Raw genomic sequence first — 21494 nt, forward strand, 5'->3', positions numbered from 1 at the left:
CCTAAGACCTTTATCAAGATAAAGGTCTTAGGAGCAGACCGAAACGTTGGCCGAATTTTTTAATGTAATTTAATAAATATGGATTTTTAATCTTTTGTACACAAACCCTGGTGTGCATCTTTTTTCTTTCGACATTTGGATAATTTTGCCCTTGAAGATAGCACCCAGGTATCAACTCAGAATCAGGCATTACGGTGTGCGTTAAGAACTTCTGGACTATATATATATATATATATATATATATATATATATATATATATATATATATATATATAGTGAATAAAGTACCCCCTTTTGTAAAATATAAGGATATTATAAGTTACCGAGGAGTTTCATGACCATATAAAAACACGAGGCCGAAGGCCGAGTGTTTTTATACAGGTCATGGAACTCCGAGGTAACTTCTAATATCCTCATATTTTACAACTGGGGTACTTTATTTATTATAATACACAAGTTTTAGTGAGTCATGTGACAGAAATGACATCAGAACTCACCATTTATAACTGATGACATCAGAAACTCACCGTTTATAAGGATATAATTTACAAGATATTCATAGCTTTTGTGTATTATATATATATCTATATATATATATATATATATATATATATATATATATATATATATATATATATATATAAAATATATATATAAATATTTCAATTCTTCTCAGCATTTAGCCTAAGCAAAAAGTACAGCTGGCAAGTAGGATTACAGCACAAAGATGGCTTAATCGTTCAGGCAATTAAGATTATAATGCGTTTGAAGGATAAGTACAAGATTTGATTAAAGATATTAGGATGTCTTCATGTTTAAAGATCTAGTTTAATTATCTGTGGATTACTACAGAAAACTGAATATGACTGTGGGTATTCAATTTATATAAAGTTTATTCTCCTTGATAGACACACAGTTATGTGTTGACGTGATACTTCTACATATTAAAACTGATATATATTAGATCACAAAATCTGTCAGCAGCGCCTGATAGCGCTCATGTCTCCGTTGGCACCGCTCCCAAGACGGTGGCGCCCATGGCCGTCACGTGAGTAGCGGCGCCAGCGTCTCATCACCGGCACAATGACGTCACCCGTCCGGCGCGCAGATTTGAAATAAAAAGACGCCAAGGTCACGGGTTCAATGCCCGATAATAGGATTTCATGTGTGGTTCCTGGGTGCTTCTAAATTTACAGCTGATTGATTCTTGAACCTGCCTGAACTTGGATTTTGCTACTCATCTGCCTGCCTACTGAACCTTTGCCTTAATTTGACTACGATTTCGCCTGACCCCTTTTGGATAACGTTGAACTTTTACCCTAAGATTCCTCTTTAGTCCAGACTTCTCTCGCTGGGAGCCGATAGGCCCCCTGACAATTACACATCCACTCATTTGGATTGTGGAGTTCTAGGGGGCTGGGTAGGAGTGCTGACTCCTGACCCTTCTTGGTTGGTGGATGAGGAGAAATGGAAGACTAGGGTAACAAATTAGTAGCTCAGCTAGAAGTTACTGAGCCCCAATAAGTTCACCCTGTAACTTGAGTGTCATTGGAGCAAAACAAATTAAATGGAGCCAAGCTTGGTGAGTTTGCTCTGGTCCAAAGTGTTTCTTTTCTGTAGGGTTTGAGAATAGGGCATGCTAGGAGAGCCCTCCCTGTCTTTTTCTGCTTTTTCTGCTAATGTCCTTTTCGAGTTGTCTATAAGATCAGTTTAGGACCCGCCAAATTTTGTGGAATATGACCTGTAGAAATATATTTTTAAGCTCCCTGCTCTGCAGTTACTGTGGCTGCATAAATCCATATTGGTGGCAAAACAATCCCATTGGGTTTATGTGATGTTTAAATGTGTTATGGTAGACTAAAGCTGGCCGTAGATGTTGAGATTTTTAAAAGATCCGATCCTGATCGTGAAACCACAATTTTCTCGGAACAATCGTACGATCGTACGAATTGACCATCAACTAAAAAGATCAATTTGCCAGGAAAACAAAGGGGAGCTGCCTGCTTGGCTCTGCAAACATAGATAGATTGCACTGGGACCGACGAAGATTTTTTGACCTGGCCGATCAATTTCCTGACAGATGTCGGCCGAAAAATCGTAAGATCTACGATCGTTCGAATCCCACTAACCACACGATAATTTCAAAGGATTGGTCGGACTTCCCTAAATTCGGTCATTCGGCAAGAAGAATCGTCGCGTCTATGGTGGAGCTTTATGGGCAAATTTATCAAGGGTTGAATTTCGAGTTCATGGGAGTTATTTTAAACTCCCATAAACTCCCATGAATCTAAATTTATTTAAAAAATCGAAGTCAAGTGAATAGGATCGACCTGCAAACTCAAATAGAATTCAAATCAAATTCAATTCGAGTTATTTCTCAGAAATGAACTCAAATGTCAGTGTAACGATCTCATTATTAGGAACCTTGTGTAGTGAACGGTACTTTTGGATGCACCGGTGTTTACGGGGCCCTAGCTTTCTGCTGCGAAAGCCACCAAGGAAGTGCGTAGCCAAAAAACATAAACTAGATACCAGCAGGGATCAAGAAAAAGTGTAGTCGGAGTCAGGCAAAGAGTTCAAGGCAGGCGGCAAAAATCTTAGTCAAAAAGATCAGTCAAAGTATGTCAAAACACAGAAATACGCTTGAGCAGGAACAGATAAACTGAAGCCTAGGGTGGGCACTTTAAAAATGGAGATTGGGCTTTTTAATAAGGATTTGGCACCAAAGTTTGAATCCTGTGCCCAAAAATTACGTCAGGACGCTTTGCATCAAAACGTGGGTGTTCTTACGCTCAGCGTCAGACATCGCTGGCGTCCATTAACTTCCAGTGACGTCAGCGCCAGATGCCTGCGACCCTTGAGACGACCAGAGACGTTCCGGGAGGTAAGAACAGAGGAAGATCTCCCGACGTGTCTTACAGTCTGGAAGGACATAAACAACTCCAAATTGATCCCAGGACGTCTTCCATAGGCTAAAACAGCAATTTGGCAGGTTTAAGGTGGCAAATAGTAAGATTTTTAAAAAAACTCAGATTTTAACAATTTCCTAATAGAATTAGATAGTTTTGGCCATAAAAAAACTTGAAAATTAGAATTTTCACTTTGAACCTTGATAAATCTGTCCCTTTAAGTTTGGTGATCCAAACAATTGAAAAAAAGCCTTATCTGGAAAACCCCAAGTCCCAAACATTCTGCGTAACGGATCCTATATTTGTGATGAAAGAAAAAAAGGTACAGTGCACCTTAGATATAATCTGCTAAATTTTTTTCTGATTGTTCTAAGCTTACTAACTACTCATCCCTCATTAGATACTATTAGACTCTTGTGTACTGCACTGTAATTATGGTAATTCATATACTTCATGTTTTTTTTCACAAAAACAGCATTCATGCTGAGTTGTAAATTTTCAGAACTAATTAAGTAAATAGCAAACAAAAACATATCTGACTGCCAAGATGTCTTTAGTTTGCCATCTGTTCCTGCTATGAACCTGTCGTCTTTGTTATGGGCAATCCCATGGTCGCTAAGAGAGGATTTCTCAACCATCTGCAATAAAATGTGCTAATTATACTTGTGCTGCTATTACTGTAATACTCTTACATCTATTACGACTAAATGTCATGTTCTCAGTTGATCCTCGATTTATTAGTGGTTCCTCGCTGTCATAGTAGATTCAGGGGGATTTTTTCCCATGATAATGAGGTCTAAAAAAAATTAAAGGATCACCCCTAAAAAATACCCCAATTGTGGAAAAAGAAATCACCAAGAAGAAAGACAAAGCAATTAATGCCAGAAAACAGGAGCAGGATTGAGTTCACTCTAACGAAGTGATCCCCAACCAATGAATCAATGAATGTAATCAGGAAATGAAAGGCCACAGGCACAGTTGCTGTAAAACTCATGTCTGGCAGGCCAAGTAAAATACAGGAGCGGCATATGCGGGGGATTGTGAGAATGGTTACAGACAACCCAAAGATCACCTCTAGAGACCTGCAAGAACATCTTGCTGCAGATGGAGTATCTGTACATTGTTCTACAATTCAGCGCAATTTGCACAAAGAACATCTGTATGGCAGGGTGATGAGAAAGAAGCCCTTTCTGCACTCACGCCACAAACACAAACAGAGTCACTTGTTGTATGCAAAAGCTCATTTAGACAAGTCACAGTCATTTTGGAACAAAGTGCTTTGGACTGATGAGACAAAATGTAGTTATTTGTCATAACAAAAAGCGGTTTGCAAGGCGGAAGAAGAACACCGCATTCCAAGTAAAACACCTGCTACCTACTGTCAAATTTGGTGGAGGTTCCATCATGCTGTGGGGCTGTGTGATTAGTTCAGGGACTGGGGCCCTTGTTAAAGTCGAGGGTCGGATTAATTCAACCCAATATCAACAAATTCTTCAGGATAATGTTCAAGCATCAGTCACAAAGTTGAAGTTACGCAGGGGTTGGATATTCCAACAAGACAATGACCCTAAACACACTTGGAAATCTACAAAGACATTTATGCAGAGGGAGAAGTACAATATTCTGGAATGGCCGTCACAGTCCCCCGACTTGAATATCATGGAAAATCTATGGGATGATTTGAAGCAGACTGTCCATGCTCGGCAGCCATCAAATTTAACTGAACTGGAGAGATTTTGTATGGACGAATGGTCAAAAATACCGCCATCCAGAATCCAGACACTCAGCAAAGGCTATAGGAGGAATCTAGAGGCTGTTACATTTGCAAAAGGAGCTCAACTAAGTATTGATGTAATATCTCTGTTGGGGTGTCCAAATTTATGCACCTGACTAATTTTGTTATGATGCATAGTTCATATTTTCTGTTAATCCAATAAACTTTATATCACTGCTGAAATACAACTGTTTCCATAAGGCATGTTTTATAGTAAAAGGAAGTTGCTACTTTGAAAATTCAGCCAAATATAAACAAAACTCCAAAAAGTTAAGAGGGGTTCCCAAACTTTTTTTATATGACTGTATTTTAGATATATAGTATATATAGTCACAAAAATAACACCGACATATAGCAGATTTTCAAACACATTGAATATGCATATCAAACCGGTCCGTATTCCATAATAATGCCAATGCCAATATTTTGTTAAACCAGCCGTCATAAATATATTTAAATCAAATGGCTGCAGGAAATTATAATGGAATACTGACTGGTTTGGTATAACAGGCCCTTGGCTTGGACCCATCACTTACCAAACCGTTCCGTATTCCACGATAATTCCTCCGTACTCGTGTCTTATCTCCTATGCATTTTTTTGTAGTGAGGAACTGTAAATAAAGTAGGAATTGTTAAAGATTATACATAAATAAAAACAAAAATCACATGTTACACAACAGTATCTAGATAACAGTTATTATATAAACAAATAAAGGCTCTTTAGGACCAGTTATTATGCATGTTGGTATATATTGATATCAATTTTATAAATAAAAATACAGTTATACAGTTAAATCACTTATACAGTATATTATCTAATGTTAGAAACAAAGTATAAAGAGGCTATGTGCTATCACTTACTAGATGCTAAATAGAACCAGCGCAGTAACTAATGTCAAACATGAGCACAATATATCTGATTTGTTATTATAAAGCAACAATATTAGCACACAACATTATTTTTCCCTGAACTCCTACTCTTAGAAAAGGATAGTAATTCATATTGCGATAATGATCTTTGTATAAACAAACCCCATCCATCGCTGAGCTGCAGCTGTTGTTAGGCTTTGAGTTAAGGAGCAGCTTATCTGTGGAGTGGCAATTTGTTATAACTATCTACTTCTAAACAACCACTAGAGACACAGGGAAAGTAGAGAACTTTATAGAGACCCTGTAACCTCCAAGCTAACCAGTTCAGACGAACTATCTACTTCTCTTTAACCCGACTAGGCAAAGTTGAAAGTGAAATCTATTTTACTTGTTTACTGAAATAAAAATATAGTTTGTTTAAATGTTTATTAAAGGGCATGTAAAGGCAAAAAATAAAATCTTACTTACTTTCTTTAATGAAAAAGAAACCTATCTCCAATATTCTTTAATTAAAAAATGTGTACCGTTTTTATAAGAAACCTGACTGTATGTAGTGAAATTCTCCCTTCATTTACTGCTGTGGATAGGAATTGTCTGACGGTCCCTAACTGCTGAGCAGGGAAACAATCATACTTATGAACAGCAGGGGGAGCCCCCACCTTACTTCCCAGCCAGGCAGAACTCAAGCAGCTTTGTTTATGACGATCCCTAAGCAGCCCAGACCACACTGAGCATGTGCACAGTCTTAGTCTTGCAAAGATGTATAACAAAGTTACAAGATGGTGAATCCCTATGGCCAACTTTGAAAGCATAAATTATTTGTTTGATTAGGCTTGTGGTGCAGTAAGTTCATGTTTATATTTAGTATACAAAATAAAGCATTTCTAGCCTTATTCTATTTTAGACTTTACATGCCCTTTAAACAGGAACTATTGTAAACATGAAAACGCAATATAAGCTTCCTCTGCTTGAAATAAGAAATTCTCTATACATACGGTAGTCAATTAAAAATTCTGTATGGCCAAATTAAAATCCGACTGACTAGTGGCACCAAATGCAGTGATTCCAATACCTGATACTTACAGGGACTTGATTAGACAGGTTGAGGCTGGCGGCAGGTAGTTTTTTCTTGTTGTATGCACTGTTGTTCCCAGCGTTGCTGTTTGATGTGGCGCTTGGGGAATTTTTCCTTTTCCTTCTTTTAGTGGTGGTCTGTCGGGTTGGCTCTGCTGTTTTAATTAAAATAACGTAATAAAATATTACATAGTGTACAAAAAATGTATACAAGCTTAGCCTTACTGTAAACCAAAAGCATAAGAAGGTTACAGATATAGGAAATGGGGTATCATCCATTCAGCCATAGTTTTAAGATTATGTTAGATATGTTTTCATGCCTATGCCTATGTTTTCACCCTAATTTCCCATGGAGTTAGTTCTAGGCTATGGGCTGATCAGCGGCTGTTGTCAGTCTGTGTATTTTTGCAGGCGGAGAGAAGCAGATTTGCTCAGTGCCCCTGCTCCATTCATTTGAATCTGATCAGCTCACACAGAGCCCCCCTACTGACCTCAGCTTCAGCTCCACTATGGGGTTATTTCTTAAAGTCTGAATGCCAAAAACCCCAAAAAAATGTTTTATTACTATAAAATCTGAATTTTCAGTGGAAAAAAAAGAATTCAAATTTTTTGGGATTTATATTACCCCAAGGATAGAAAAAGTCTGAATCAGAAAATCCGATATCTCAGAACTGCCGAGGTTGCATATAAGTCAATGGGAGAAGTCCTGATAATATCTTGATCTGTGCTGGGTTTCGTGCAATAATCCAAAGATTTTGTGGTTTTCGGGAAAAAAGTAGTGCAGAAAATCCAAAAAATTCCTACGATTTTTGTGTTTTTTTCCCACACAGGAAATTTTCTGAAAAAATATAGTGATAAATAAGGTGGAAAACCCCATGTGGATTTGGTCAAAGTAGTTTTCAGAAAATAATGAGATAAATTCGGACATTGACAAATGGGCTTCTATGTGTGTGAGCACACACAGGCTGATCAGATTCAAATCAGTGGAGCAGGGGCACTGAGCAGATCTGCTTCTCTCAGCCCACATAAATACTAACAAACTGTTTTTGGGTAACTGGTTTTCTCCAGACATTTCATAACAAGGAACATTCATTTAAAAGTGGGCTCATATGTAGGGCATTATATAAATTCTCTTGTCTTTATTACGGTTCCCTTGACATTTGGATAAAAAGTGGTAACTTCAAGCATTTGCACCAACATTTATAATATAGACCTCCATACAACTTTAAAGGGATACTGCCATGGGAAAAAATGTATTTTCCAAAACACATCAGTTAATAGTGCTGCTCCAGCAGAATTCTGCACTAAAATACATTTTTTAAATTCAATTTTGAAATCTGACATTTGGCTAGACATATTGTCACTTTCCCAGCTGCCCCAGTCATGTGATTTGTGCCTGCACTTCAGGATGGAACTACTTTCTGGCAGGCTGTTATTTTTCCTACTTAATGTAACTGAATCAGTCTCAGTGGGACTTGGCTTTTACTATTGAGTGCTGTTCTTAGATCTACCAGACAGCTTGTGTTAGGGAGCTGTTATCTGGTTACCTTCCCATTGTTCTGTTGTTTGGCTGCTTGGGGGGAAACGGAGGGGGTGATATCACTCCAACTTACAGTACAGCAGTAACGAGTGACTGAAGTTTATCAGAGCACATGACTGGGGGCAGCTGGGAAACTGACAAAATGTCTAGCCCCATGTCAGATTTCAAAATTGAATATAACAAAATCTGTTTCCTCTTTTGAACAATGGATTTCAAGGCAGTTGCAAGAAAATATTTTTCAAACAACGACAGTAGCGGGGTGGTGGGGCTGGTCTATGAACAGCTGAAAAACAATGCAGGCAGTATGAGTAAGAGCTTACCCCCAATTGTCATGAAGCCTTGAGTACAAGGTTTCTGATCCAAATAATAAGTTAAAGGGAATCCGTCATGTTCTAATGTGTGTATATATGATATATGATAGATTCCCTTTAATCTATTATTACTTGTATATAAACAAGGATGCTGCAATGCTGCCATTTTCTGGATTCTTAAAATTATCTATGGTAGAGATCCAGATCATTCATAGAGTAACTGATGTTAGAGTTGGGTAATCACACTCCATGTTCCTATTAGATGAGTTAACACCCTTTTATTATGGTCTTATCGTATCTTACTGTATATTATTATTCATGGGGAAAGCATGTCAAGTATGTGGCATGAAATGGCCTAAAAGAGAAAACAAATCCTTTCTCTTCATTACTTACCCAAGGAATCACAAAGCAAACAAGAAAATAACATACCTGGTGGCGCTACCATCCTCTGCCATTTCTGAAACAAGCAGGTCTTTAGGCAGTCCCGTGGGCTTAGGTTATAGGTTTTATGTCTCGACATTAATTCCTGCATTGGCTCTAATATTACACACAACTGAAACAAATATAAATATGCATGCCTATTAATCCAACACTCATAAACCATCGTTTAGTATTATTTTATAGATCTATAACAATCAGTAATAAAGGCAGTAATATACATTGGATCACATGGAGCAAATATGATCTAGACTTTTGTCTCAAACATCTCATCACGTCCAATAAAGTCACTCCATGTGAACAGATCACCATAAGTTGTTGAGTTGAAATGCATGGTGTGACATGTAGCTTTCCTTATTTATGTTGTAAGATATATCTCTGATATCTCGGCTTTTCTTAAACGGGAACTGTTGCTATTAAAAAGAATTTGCAATTTTACATTTGAAAGTATTTCATGCAATTAAATATAAATGTAGCAATTAATTTGCAAGCTCAAGCTAACCAACAACATCATGCTGTGAGTCACTGACAGATTTCCCCAGCTCTGGCTGGCTGATTCCAGTAGCATTTTGCATTTCACTACTTAAGCCTGTGTCGGACTGGGCTGGCGGGACACCGGGAAAAAACCTGGTGGACCCCGGCCCAGACCTGGTTCTTGCAAAAAAGTGGCTTCCGACCTCCCTCCCTGCCCCCCTGCACGGCTGAAAGAAAAAGAATGTAGGGACGGGGGGCCAGAGGGTGTTTTGCGGCTCGGGGAGGGGGGCCCAGAGGCCATTTTGCATCTGACAGGGCCGGAACTAGAGGCACCTGCCTAGGGCACAACGAAAAGGGGGCGCTGGCTGGTGCCTATTCAAGATTTTTATGCCTACCCCATGTTTGGATTCACTCTACCCCTGTTACTCTCCCTTCTGTCCCTCCCCTTTCCTCTGTCCCTCCCTCTTCTCTGTCCCTCCCCTCTCCTGTCCCTCCCCTTTCCTCTGTCCTTCCCCTCTTCTCTGTCCCTCCCCTCTCCTCTGTCCCTCCTCTTTCCTCTGTCCCTCCCCTCTACTCTGTCCCTCCCCTATCCTCTGTCCTTCCCCTCTTCTCTGTCCCTCCACTTACATTTCCCCTTTTCATTGCCCTTCCCGATTTTATGGCGTATGTGCGGGGGGGGGGGGCATGGCTAGCCAACCGGGTTGCCTTGGGTGCCTGTTTGGCTTGGGTGCCCTAGCTTCTGACCCCCAGTCCGACGCTGCACTCACCGGTATGAAGGTTCATACGATTACTAGTATTGGTATGGTGGCCTGCTAACTGTGGCCCATATAGCCAAGTATTGCACTATTGTTCAAGGTGCATCAGCAGATGAGGAAGTAAAGATGACCCGCTTTGCACAAATGATCAGATCAATAGGAAGTCAGTTATACCATGTGTGGTCCCTTGTGCACTCTCCATAAATTCAGACAACAAGCTGATCAGATGAGGAATGGACCCATTTGGCCCTGTATAGCTACCTTTACACAGCATGGCTGCGAGACACATATTGGGTTGAGGAAACATACAGTACCAATACATTACTAAGGGCCTCACCAGTAACCAAAAACAGATATATTTAAATCCTGCCCTGTAAAGGCCTTAGAGGTCTGAGGACAGATAACCCTTGAATAGCATTTGAAAACAAATACATAATCTCATTGCGGGGGGTTGTAAATACATCTAAATACATCTTTGCATTTTCTGGGTGGAGTTGAAAGGCTAAGATTTGGAGCACATTATGCTGGAATAGAATATGCATTTTGTGGCTTAAAACGAGGAGCATTAGGGATTGGGTGGATGCTCCACATATGCACTTTATAAAAAAGGCTGTAAATCTAATCTAAATGAATTTTTTAATAACAATATGATTGTTTTTTTAAAGAGCGAAGGTACTGAATGGGCAGTTCACCCGTACATAAAAAGATTACAGGTATGTGATCCATTATCTGAAAACCCGTTTTCCAGAAAGCCCAGAATTTCGGGAAGGCCGTCTCCCATAGACTCCAAATAATTCAAATTTTTAAAAATGATTTCCCTTTTCTCTGTAATAATAAAACAGTAGCTTGTACTTGATCCAAACTAAGATATTGTTAATCCTTATTGGAAGCCAAACATTCAGTTGGGTTTATTTAATGTTTACATGATTTTTTTTAGTAGACTTAAGATATGAAGATCCAAATTACAGGAAGATCCTTTATCAGGAAACCCCCAGTGCCCAAGCAGGCAAGTTTTAGTTCCATAAAAACCAGGTGTACTGTCAATCAGAGCCACTTGTAGACTCTCATGTATTTTTAGAGTGCCAACATAAAATGTGCCTATACAAAGCAATCCCATGAATAACATACATATAACAAACATATAATTACATTGATAATAAACTGTTCCAGTACAAAAGTTGAGGAAGGCCCTGTGCAAAAGAGCTTACAATCTAGGGGGGGGGAAAATTCCGGTAAAATAATTAACATTTTTAAATTGCAAATGAGGCTAAAAGCCCTTTAGACCTCTGTTTGGTCCAAAATCTATACATGGATTAGTTATGTAGTAACTACTAATCAGCCAGCTAGGCTGTATTATCCCCTTACTGAATCTGAATCTATAATAGTTTAGAGTCATGTGAAAGGAAAGAAGTATGCTAGAATTATTGGCTACACAGGGTCGTGCTTGTTATTGCAGAGATCCATTCTGGGAAGTATCTGGGAATAAAAAAATGTAAAATAATAGCTGGGGCTCTTAAATCAGGGGAAAGAGAACCACAAACTATTATTATTATTATAATATATACTTTTTTCATGTTAATATTGATGTGTTTACCCAGCGACCGCTAACCCACATTTTCACTCTTGATTCACTTTTTCATACCTTCCTATTGTCCCATTTTTCAGGAGACAGTCCCTTTTTTGACAGCTAAACCAGCAGTCCCTGATTGTTATTGAAATGTCCCAACTTTCTCTTTGATCTCCTGCACTGAACAGCCAGAAAAAGATATGTTTCTAAAACTTAATTTTAGAGTACAAAATATATGGCAGGGGCACTTAGATACTTTTGTAACAATTTAAGATAAACAAAGTAACAATTATAACAATTTACGATAAGCAGGTCTCTGGGGAAACTGTGACTTGCAGCTAAAAGGGTAATACACCTTCATAAGCAAAACTGTAATAACACTTAAAAACCACAGAAAACCACAGAAATGCGTTCAAACTTTCATAACCTGCCAATTTTTGTAAAACGAATATGGTAATTAGGGAGTGCGGCCGCAAAAAGGGTGTGGTCAAAAAACTCCCCTCTTTTTGTACCTCTTTCTACTTACAAAATGTTTGGCGATATGCTTTTTATTCTTTTGTTAAGTTTGTACTGTTATTTATGAATAATGATATATTCCCTTTTCCTGTGGTGGATTCACAATCCATATATATCCCTGTGCAGGAGAGAATCCATAGCTGAATTCAGTCCAAGTTCAGTATATGCCAACAACATCCACTGCATAAACACAATGGATTTCTGCAGTAAATATGGATGTGCTAGGAATAACAACCATAGCTACTGCCCTTCTCTTTAGCAAATATCTCCAGAAACTTTCGCACTCAAGTGGTCAAGGTCATCAGACAACAGATCCGTGTAAATGTGAGCAATTATTCAGATGTCATACATATAGAATTTTAGAACTTAGTAGGACCAAATGAATCCAGCAGAATTAAAGGTAGAGTTTGCCTTTAAGTGAAGATTTGTTATGTTATAGAATGGCCTGTTCATAGCAATGTTTCAATTGGTCTTCATTTTTTTTTTTGCTTTATAGTTTTTGATATATTTCAGCTTTCAAATGGGGGTCCCTGTCCCCAACAGGTACAAAAGTATTGCTTTGTGAATTTAGGGATGGGCGAATTTGACCCGTTTCGCGTCGCCAAAAATTAGCCACCAGCGAAATGTTGACGACGTCCATTAAAGTCTATGGGCGTCAAACAAAAATTTGACGTGCGCCGACAATTTTTTGCCGAACAAAATATCTGCCTTTTGCACAAATCCTGCATGTAGAGAGACATGGGGGCAAATTCATCAAGGGTCGAATATCGAGGGTTAATTAACCCTCGATATTCGACTGGAAATTAAAATCCTTCAACTTCGAATATCGAAGTCGAAGGATTTTTGTGCAAAAAGTTCGATCAAAGGAATAATCATTTGATCGTTGGATTAAATCCTTCGAATCGAACGATTCGAAGGATTTTAATTCAACGATCGAAGGATTATCCTTCGACCAAAAAAATTTAGCCAAGCCTATGGGGGCCTTCCCCATAGGCTAACATTGGGTTCGGTAGCTTTTAGGTGGCGAACTAGGGGGTCAAAGTTTTTCCTTAAAGAGACAGTACTTTGACTATCGAATGGTCGAATAGTCGAACGATTTTTAGTTCGAATCCTTCGATTCGAAATCGAAGTCGTAGTCGAAGGTCGAAGTAGCCAAAAAAACACTTCGAAATTCAAAGTTTTTTTACTTCGAATCCTTCACTCGAGCTTGGTGAATGGGCCCCATGATGTCTAGTAATTTTAATAGAGTAAGCTCTTATACATCTTCTAGGCAAAATGACCGCCCCATAAGATATATTGGATCTAACTGTCAATGAATATCTGACACCCAACTGCTGCATGAAGACAGAATGAAGAGAAACAGATGCTGAGAGAGGAATAGTGAAGATAAACTTGATTATTTCAGAAATGGCACAGAATATTCAGTTGATCATATTTAGAAAATAGTTCCCCTTTAAGGGTGAGATTTGTCTGAAGTTCGTTTAATATGTGTGCAAATTTAGGATACTATGCTGGAGAACAATTACATTCATATTAGGAAATTACACAATCCAGGGATAATTCACAATTGTTAAGGGGTAAAAAATCTGATTTTAGCCATTCCACTTAAACCTGCCATTCAATGTAACAATCATTTTTACACATTTCTTTTAAATGAAGCATGGGAAGTTACTGTTGCCATCGGTGTCAGAGGAATCTGGCCGAAGACAAGGGAAATGACAGTTTAACAATAGCCCGAGGGCTCCAGCTTGTCCAGTTTACTCTAAACGTTTCACTTGCTGCCTATAAAGCACAGGCCTAGATGAAAGCATTCAATGACCAAATGCTTGAAATCCAAAAATTGCTCAGGATGCAAAGGAAAAGATTCAACTTTTACAGAACTGATAGATGTAAGAATTGCCACCTGCTTCATGTCAGTATGACAGTAATATCCCAAATGACTGCATGCCGCCAATGCTTAGCTCTCATTTGTACCTGCTCCCCCCCTGAGCTGTACCTGCTCCCCCCCTGAGCTGTACCTGCTCCCCCCCTGAGCTTTCAAAAGAATGACTTAATGAAACAAAAATATAAAGCCTCTATACATCATGGATTATAAAATAGGGAGGCATGGCAGGCGACAGGGCTGAAACTACTTATTGGATTTGGAGTCTGCTGTGATGAAAAGTATTTCTTTTCAGCATCTTTACCAGCGGCTAGATACCCAATAAGGAGCCTTGCAGTGCTTTTGTCACAATGCAGCAATGGCGTGAAGCCGCTCACACACATGGGGCTTATTTCATTCAACTAGTTCTCTGTTATGAAGTGTGTGTAAAGTGAATGTAGCTAATAAGATGCAATATATTAATTAATGGGCGACTTAAAGGAGAACTAAAGCTTAACTAAAGAAGTAGCTAGAAATGTTGTACATTATGTTTTGGGCTTCTGTGTCAGCCCCAGACAACCACAGCCCTTTAGCAGTAAAGATCTGTGTCTCCAAAGATGCCCCAGTAGCTCCCCATCTTCTTTTTTGCTGATTCACTGCACATGCCCTGTGCTGCTGTCACTTACTGAGCTTAGGGACCCACTCACAATATACAGTACAAATAGAATAGAAATGTCACAATATAAGGCTGATTAGTAATTAATACAGATAATTATTACATGGCAGCACAGAAACCAGTGCAATTAGCATCAGAATTTAATAATCAGCCCTGTAGCATCATCTTATATTACAGGGGAAGCTCATTTTCTGCTGGATAATTTGCGACGACCCCTAAGCTTAGCTTCTCAACAGCTGCTCAGAGCCCACTGAGCATGTGAGTGTCACAGACACTTTCCAAGATGGTGACCCCCCTGTGACAAGTTTGAAGTCCTGGATCATTGCTGCTATTGACAAGCTGAAACTTTAGGCTGGTGCAATAAATTCAGTATATAAAATATTCCATTTTGACCATATTCATTTTTAGGGTTAAGTTTTCCTTTAACTGGCAGTGAGGATAAAAGCTATATAAGGTTGTGGAAGTGGAAAGTGGAAATCTACAAAGCTGAATGGTTTTAGGGGCAGAATACCTTTACAAACCCTATTATTGTTAAATATGACAATGACATTTTTGTTTTTTTGCCATCTAAAATTGAATGGGTGTATTTTCACCCTTATGTGTCTAATTGCAGCTCAATAAGCCAGATAAAACTCTCTAAACTGATACAATTTGATCCATTAGTCGCAAGCATTTCTTAGTAGCAGCACATTTGGTGCCTACGGAGCACATACCTCCCAACATTTTGGAAATAGAAAGAGGGAGGAAAAGATTTACCGTAATTTTTTTAACCCTGTCCATTTTTGTGGCCACACCCCCTAATAATGTTCATTTTACAAAATGTGTCAGGTTATGATAGTTTGAACACATTTCTGTGTTTTATTTCAGTTATTACAGTTTTGCTGATGAAGGCGAATTGCCCTTTAAGCTGCGGGTCACAATTTCCGCAAGAGACCTGTTTAAATCTTAAATTGTTACAATAGTTTCCCTGCTTATCTTAAATTGTTATAAAAGTATCAAAGTACACCTGCCAAGTATTCTGGGCTATCTTCCAAAAGCCAATTAAGTTAGAAACACTGTATCTTTTTCTGGCTGTACAGTGCAGGAGATCAAAGAGAAAGTCTGTATATTTCAGTAACAAACTCGGGACTGCAGGTTGAGCTGTCAAAATCTGGACAGTGTCGGAAAAGTGCACAAAGCCATGGTGACAGGCGGTTTCCGTTAACGCAAATTGGCAGTCGCTTGTCCACCGGCTGAAATATGTTACATGTGTTATGAGCCTAAGTCATCCATTGGGGCAATAACCATTACCTAATTTAACGTACTATGCCTAACGTACTATGGGATGGCCCCTTTAAAATATTACTTTCAGTAGAGTCCAGTGCAGAACCAGTTTGTTAAACCTGATCCGCGACCCGCTGACCATCAAGAAACCGGAAGTGCTGTCCTTGTAAACCGGAAGTGACATCATTAGAAGTAGGCGTGATCAGAAAAAAAAGGAGTAAAACAGGAAGTGCTGTCATTGTAAACAGGAAGTGACATCATTAGAAGTAGGCATGATCAGAAAAAGACCTGTGACCCGACCCGCGACCCGGAGAACCACCGACCCACGTCTATACCCGATCCCCAAAACTTCTACCTGCAACCCACAGGGTACCGCAGGTTTTTGCGGGTAACCCGCGGGTACTCGACCTGCTGCAGGATTCTTACTTTCAGTGTGTAAGTTAAAAGGAACGTTCACCCTATAATATTTGCAAAATAAAAGAAATGATTGTTATTTTAACTTGGCTCAGGCTCCATTGCAGCCACACTCTCAGCTGTTCAGTTAACAGTCACCTGCAATCAGTTCTTTGCATGGACGTCGCTCCTCTGTTGAAACCTTGTTGCCTTAAGCTGGCCATAGATGCAAAGATCCGATTGTACTAATCTTCGTATGATCGGACTTTCCCATCTCCCGACCCGCCACTAACCATTCAGATCAAAGTCTTCCCAGTCAGATTAGTAAAAGAACAGATCAGCAATGTTCTGCCCCTGACAGCAATCGTACGATATCTATGGCCAACCAAAGCCAGTGACAGTCTCCCACTGAAAATCATACGATCGGCAATACACGCAGAGATATTATCGGCAGCCGACAGAAATTTTCTAACCTGTCCGATCGACCAAACGACCGATCTCCGCCGGACGAAAAATGTCGGGACTCTCCACACACGGTTCGAAAATCGTACGAATCCTCGATTCGTACGATCAGATCTTTGCGTCTATGGCCAGCTTAAAGCCGAGAACCCACAAAGCAATGTAACCGTAACAGACAGTCATGAGCAGCAGCCTGTGCCCTAATCAGGGGAGGCCTGACATTTGTACTAATAATCTTCATAAACTACCGTTCCAACCTGCCGCCCCCACACTTCCTGCTGGGCTCAAATCTAATTAAACTAATAGAAGGCTAGTTGTGTTTAAGCTCCTTACTACTGATCTAGGGAGCAGGATTACTGATTAACAAGATACTAATGTGGAGCCTAGATCTTGAAAGAGACACACCCTCCTCCGCAATTTTATATAAAATTGCTTACATTGCTCTTCTGAGTATTTTTGCAATTTACCTGATATTTTTATTTTCTCTCTCTTAATAAACATTTTTTTTACATGAAATTAATGTGTAACATGAGCGCTCCCTGCTGTCCTGCCCATGCAACCGGCCAGACAGATTGGCAAAGGCTTACATTGCTGATGCAGGAAGTATCTCCTGATGCTTCTCTGCTCAGCTCTTTGCTGTTCTGTCTGAACAGCCTTGATAGCAAGTGCTCAGAAACAATCAACATTACATTTTGGGGCCTGTGTACTATGTATTATTCCTGTCTCAGTGGCAGAACTAGGTGGGGGCGGGACCTGGTGCGGGCCGTGCAGCCGGGCCCCGCCCCCCCCACCCTCGTCCGTACGGCTGCAGCAGACTCCAGTGGGCGCGTGACTGCCAGGGGGCCAAATAACCCCAATAAGCTGGATTTGTCTCCAATAAGGATTAATCATATCTTAGTTTGGATCAAGTACAAGGTACTGTTTTATTATTACAGAGAAAAAATAAATCATTTTTAAAAAGTTGGATAATTTGATTATAATGGATGTCCTCCCTGTAATTCAGAGCTGTCTGGATAATGGCCTTCTAGAAGTCTATCACCTGTCTGACATGCCAGTCCTGCCCTTATCTGTTCTATTTTAAACTATAGGTATGGGACCTGTTATGCAGAAGGCACGGGACCTGGGGTTTCCTGGATAACAAATCTTTCTGTAATCTGGATCTTTATACCTTACATCTACTAGAAAATCATGTAAACATTAAATAAACCCAACAGGCTGGTTTTGCTTCCAATAAGGCTTAACAAAAAAAAAGGAAATAACTTTTAAAAATTTGGATCATTTGGACAGCCTTTCCATAATTTGGAGCTTTCTTTCTAGATAACAGGTTTCCAGATAATGGATCACATACTTGTACTGTGTTTTTTTACCATTAGTCTGTATTTCAGGCCTGGCCATCACAAGTATTTCTCTATTACTTTCTGTTTAATGGTACTGCTTCTGCCCAGACTTTCCTAATTCTGTATACTTGCACCATTTTACAATAATGCTGCAGATATCAGAAAAAAACAACAATTTAACTATATGAACATATTTCCATAAAAAACAGTCCCCACTAAAGATGAATATAGAGTGTGTATTGAAACAATGTCACAAACATTCACTTCAGAGATCCAATTTGTTTTTTACTTCTTATGACCAGTAGGTGGCAGAAGTTCTCTTCTGGAAATTTATCCAACAATCCCCTAAATAAAGCAGTTGTTGAATGGAAAAAAATATAATGGCGATATATTAAAAAAGAAAAAAATATGTATTGTCTTTAAATACTGGAATGAATTATACCTGATACTAAACGACCAAGTAAAACCCGACACAATGCCACCGTCACAAACAATAATGTAAGATAAAGGGAATGAGAATTAAAGATACACGGAGTGAATGAGTGTGCGCCCCACACATAATGCCGGGATTATTATGCACAGTCCACAGACTCTTCTAATTTTTTTTCTTATTCCTTGACTTTTGTTAGATTTTGCAAGGCAGTATAAAAATATAGTTTTCTATAAGAATCTGGCAAAGCTTAAAGGGAAATGTACCTTGTTTAAAAGTAACTTTTATCTTCTATGAATCCATTAAAGGCAAGAAAGTGCTATAGTTTGCGGATTGCTCATTAAGTGCCTGGAACATTTCTAGACTGTTTTCTGTTTAATAACTCTCTGTACATATATATGTATCATCTATCTATCTATCTATCTATCTATCTATCTATCTATCTATCTATCTATCTATCTATCTATCTATCTATCTATCTATTCTCTCTCTCTCTCTCTCTCTCTCTCTCTCTCTCTTCTCTATATCAAATCAAATCAAATCAAATCAAATCAAATGAGCTTTATTGGCAGGACCAAATACATTAAGCATTGCCAAAGCAGGTAGAGGGGTGAAATGGGTGGGGTTAGGGGGGGGGCAGTTTATGGGAATAGGGGAAAGTGGGGTCTCTCTCAGTCTATGACAGTCTCTTACATATTGTGCAGCTATTGTTACTGTCCGTGCCTCTTCTCCCAGTAGGAAGTGGAGTTTCCTCTCTTCTTTTATGGATGTGAAGTCTGGGATGTGACTGGAAAATTTCTGGAAGTGGGTGTCCCTCAGTGCTGAGTATTTGGGGCACTGTAGCAAGAAATGGGCCTCATCCTCCATGGCCTCCTGGTCACATCGCTGGCACAGTCTGTTCTCTCTGGGTCTGTAGGTCTGTCTGTGCCGTCCCTGTTCTATCTCCAAGTTGTGGGCACTCAGTCTGTACATACTCAGGATCTGTCTGTCTTTGGGGTTCTGTAGCCTTTCCAGATATGGGGCCAGTCTGTACTCTCTCCCCAGTGATTGGTAGATAGAAAGTTTCTCGGAATTTGATATTTCGTTCCTCCAGTCACAGAGGTATTGCTCTTTGACTTTGTTTATTTTTTGTGTTATTTGGCCTTTTGTCAGTTGGTGGGAGTCTTGGGTGGGCAGGGTGCTGATCAGTTGTTTCAGGGCGCATGGTTTGCCCTGGGTCTGGTTGTTCAGCCAGGCTTTATGGTGGTAGCTCATGGGGCTGCTGTTCTGTAGATGTGCCCAGTATGAGAGCGCCCTCTTCTGTATGGCAATTAGGGGAAATCTGCCCAGCTCAGCCCGACAGGCAGAGTTTGAGGTGCTCCTTTGGACCTGGAGAAGGTGCTTACAGAATTCCAGGTGGAATATTTCTGTTGGGCTAGAATCCCATTTGGATTGGTCTGGGTAAGTGACAGGACCCCAAACTTCGCTTCCATAGAGGAGGATTGGAGCGATGACACTGTCGAAGATTCTAAGCCGGACTCTCACTGGTGGTTTAAGGTGGTACAGGTGTCTTCTGATGGCATAGAAGGTCCTGCAAGCCTTGTCTTTTGGGACAGCTATTGCTGGTTTAAAGCTTCCTGATTGGCTGATTTCTAGGCCAAGGTAGGTATAGCTGTCAGTGCCATTCAGTGTGCAGTTGTTTAGTATGAAGGAGGGATTTTTGTGTTGTTTATTCTTCTTTTGGAAAACCATGACCTTCGTTTTGTTTGGGTTAATGGGCAATGCCCATGTTGTGCTGTACTTCTCCAGTACTGCCAGGCTGGCTTGCAGGCCACTCTCTGTTGGTGACAGGAGAAGGAGATCATCAGCATACAGCAGGAACTTCACCTCGCTGTCATGTAATTTCAATCCTGGTGCTGAGGAGGAATCTAATGCTGCTGCCAGTTCATTGATGTAGATGTTAAATAGAGTTGGACTCAGGTTGCAACCCTGTCTGACTCCACAGTTTTGCCGGAACCACTCGCTTCTCTTCCCGTTAATCTTCACGCTGCATTGGTTCTCAGTATATGAGCTCTTTATGACATCATATGTCTTATGTCTATCTCACCCTTTCTCTATCTATCTATCTATCTATCTATCTATCTATCTAACTATCTATCTATCTATCTATCTATCTATCTATCTATCTATCTATCTATTATCTATCTATCTATCTATCTATCTATCTATCTATCTATCTATCTATCTATCTATTATCTATCTATCTATCTATCTATCTATCTATCTATTATCTATCTATCATCTATCTGTCTATCTATCTGTCTATCTATCTGTCTGTCTGTCTGTCTGTCTGTCTGTCTATCTATCTATCTATCTATCTATCTATCTATCTATCTATCTATCTATCTATTATCTATCTATCATCTATCTGTCTATCTATCTGTCTGTCTGTCTGTCTGTCTGTCTGTCTATCTATCTATCTATTATCTATCTATCTATCTATCTATCTATCTATCTATCTATCTATCTATCTATCTATCATATGAGTACATTTTGTTCATGATTAATAAGTGCACATAGCAGTGGCACAACAATAGGATAAATGATTTTTGCTGCAGTTATTTTGCAGTAGCTTGGTGTAATGGCACAGGCACATGTGTTAAAAAAGAACTGTACTAGTTATAGGGGTAATGCAATAATAAGTGCAGCATTTGCTCCAGTTCTAGCAACATTTTCTGGCCAAGTGTTTAATTTAAACGTGCTCTTGAACACGAGATCTACTACATCACTACTAAACTACTAAATCAAATCACTGTCTGTAATATCTAGGCTGTCACCTATTATGACTGGGCAAAACTTGGTGCTGTG

At 39.5% G+C, this 21494-nt stretch overlaps 1 protein-coding gene across 4 annotated transcripts in view; it reads right to left on the reverse strand.

The window, feature by feature from the left end:
- The window catches only part of LOC108706548 (LIM domain-binding protein 2-like), a 145430-nt gene that overhangs the window by 2212 nt on the left and 121724 nt on the right, over positions 1-21494 (reverse strand). For 2 of the 4 annotated variants that reach the window (XM_018243063.2, XM_041579410.1), the window contains exons 6-8: positions 8908-9031; positions 6637-6782; positions 5220-5294 (exon numbers count right to left, since the gene is read on the reverse strand). In XM_018243063.2, coding sequence (XP_018098552.2) covers positions 5220-5294; positions 6637-6782; positions 8908-9031 — 345 coding nt within the window. The remainder of the gene's footprint in view (positions 1-5219; positions 5295-6636; positions 6783-8907; positions 9032-21494) is intronic. The other 2 variants (XM_041579409.1, XM_041579411.1) reach the window with 1 other exon arrangement.

The sequence above is a fragment of the Xenopus laevis genome, chromosome 1S (genome assembly GCF_017654675.1).
Source record: "Xenopus laevis strain J_2021 chromosome 1S, Xenopus_laevis_v10.1, whole genome shotgun sequence".
Taxonomy (NCBI): domain Eukaryota; kingdom Metazoa; phylum Chordata; class Amphibia; order Anura; family Pipidae; genus Xenopus; species Xenopus laevis.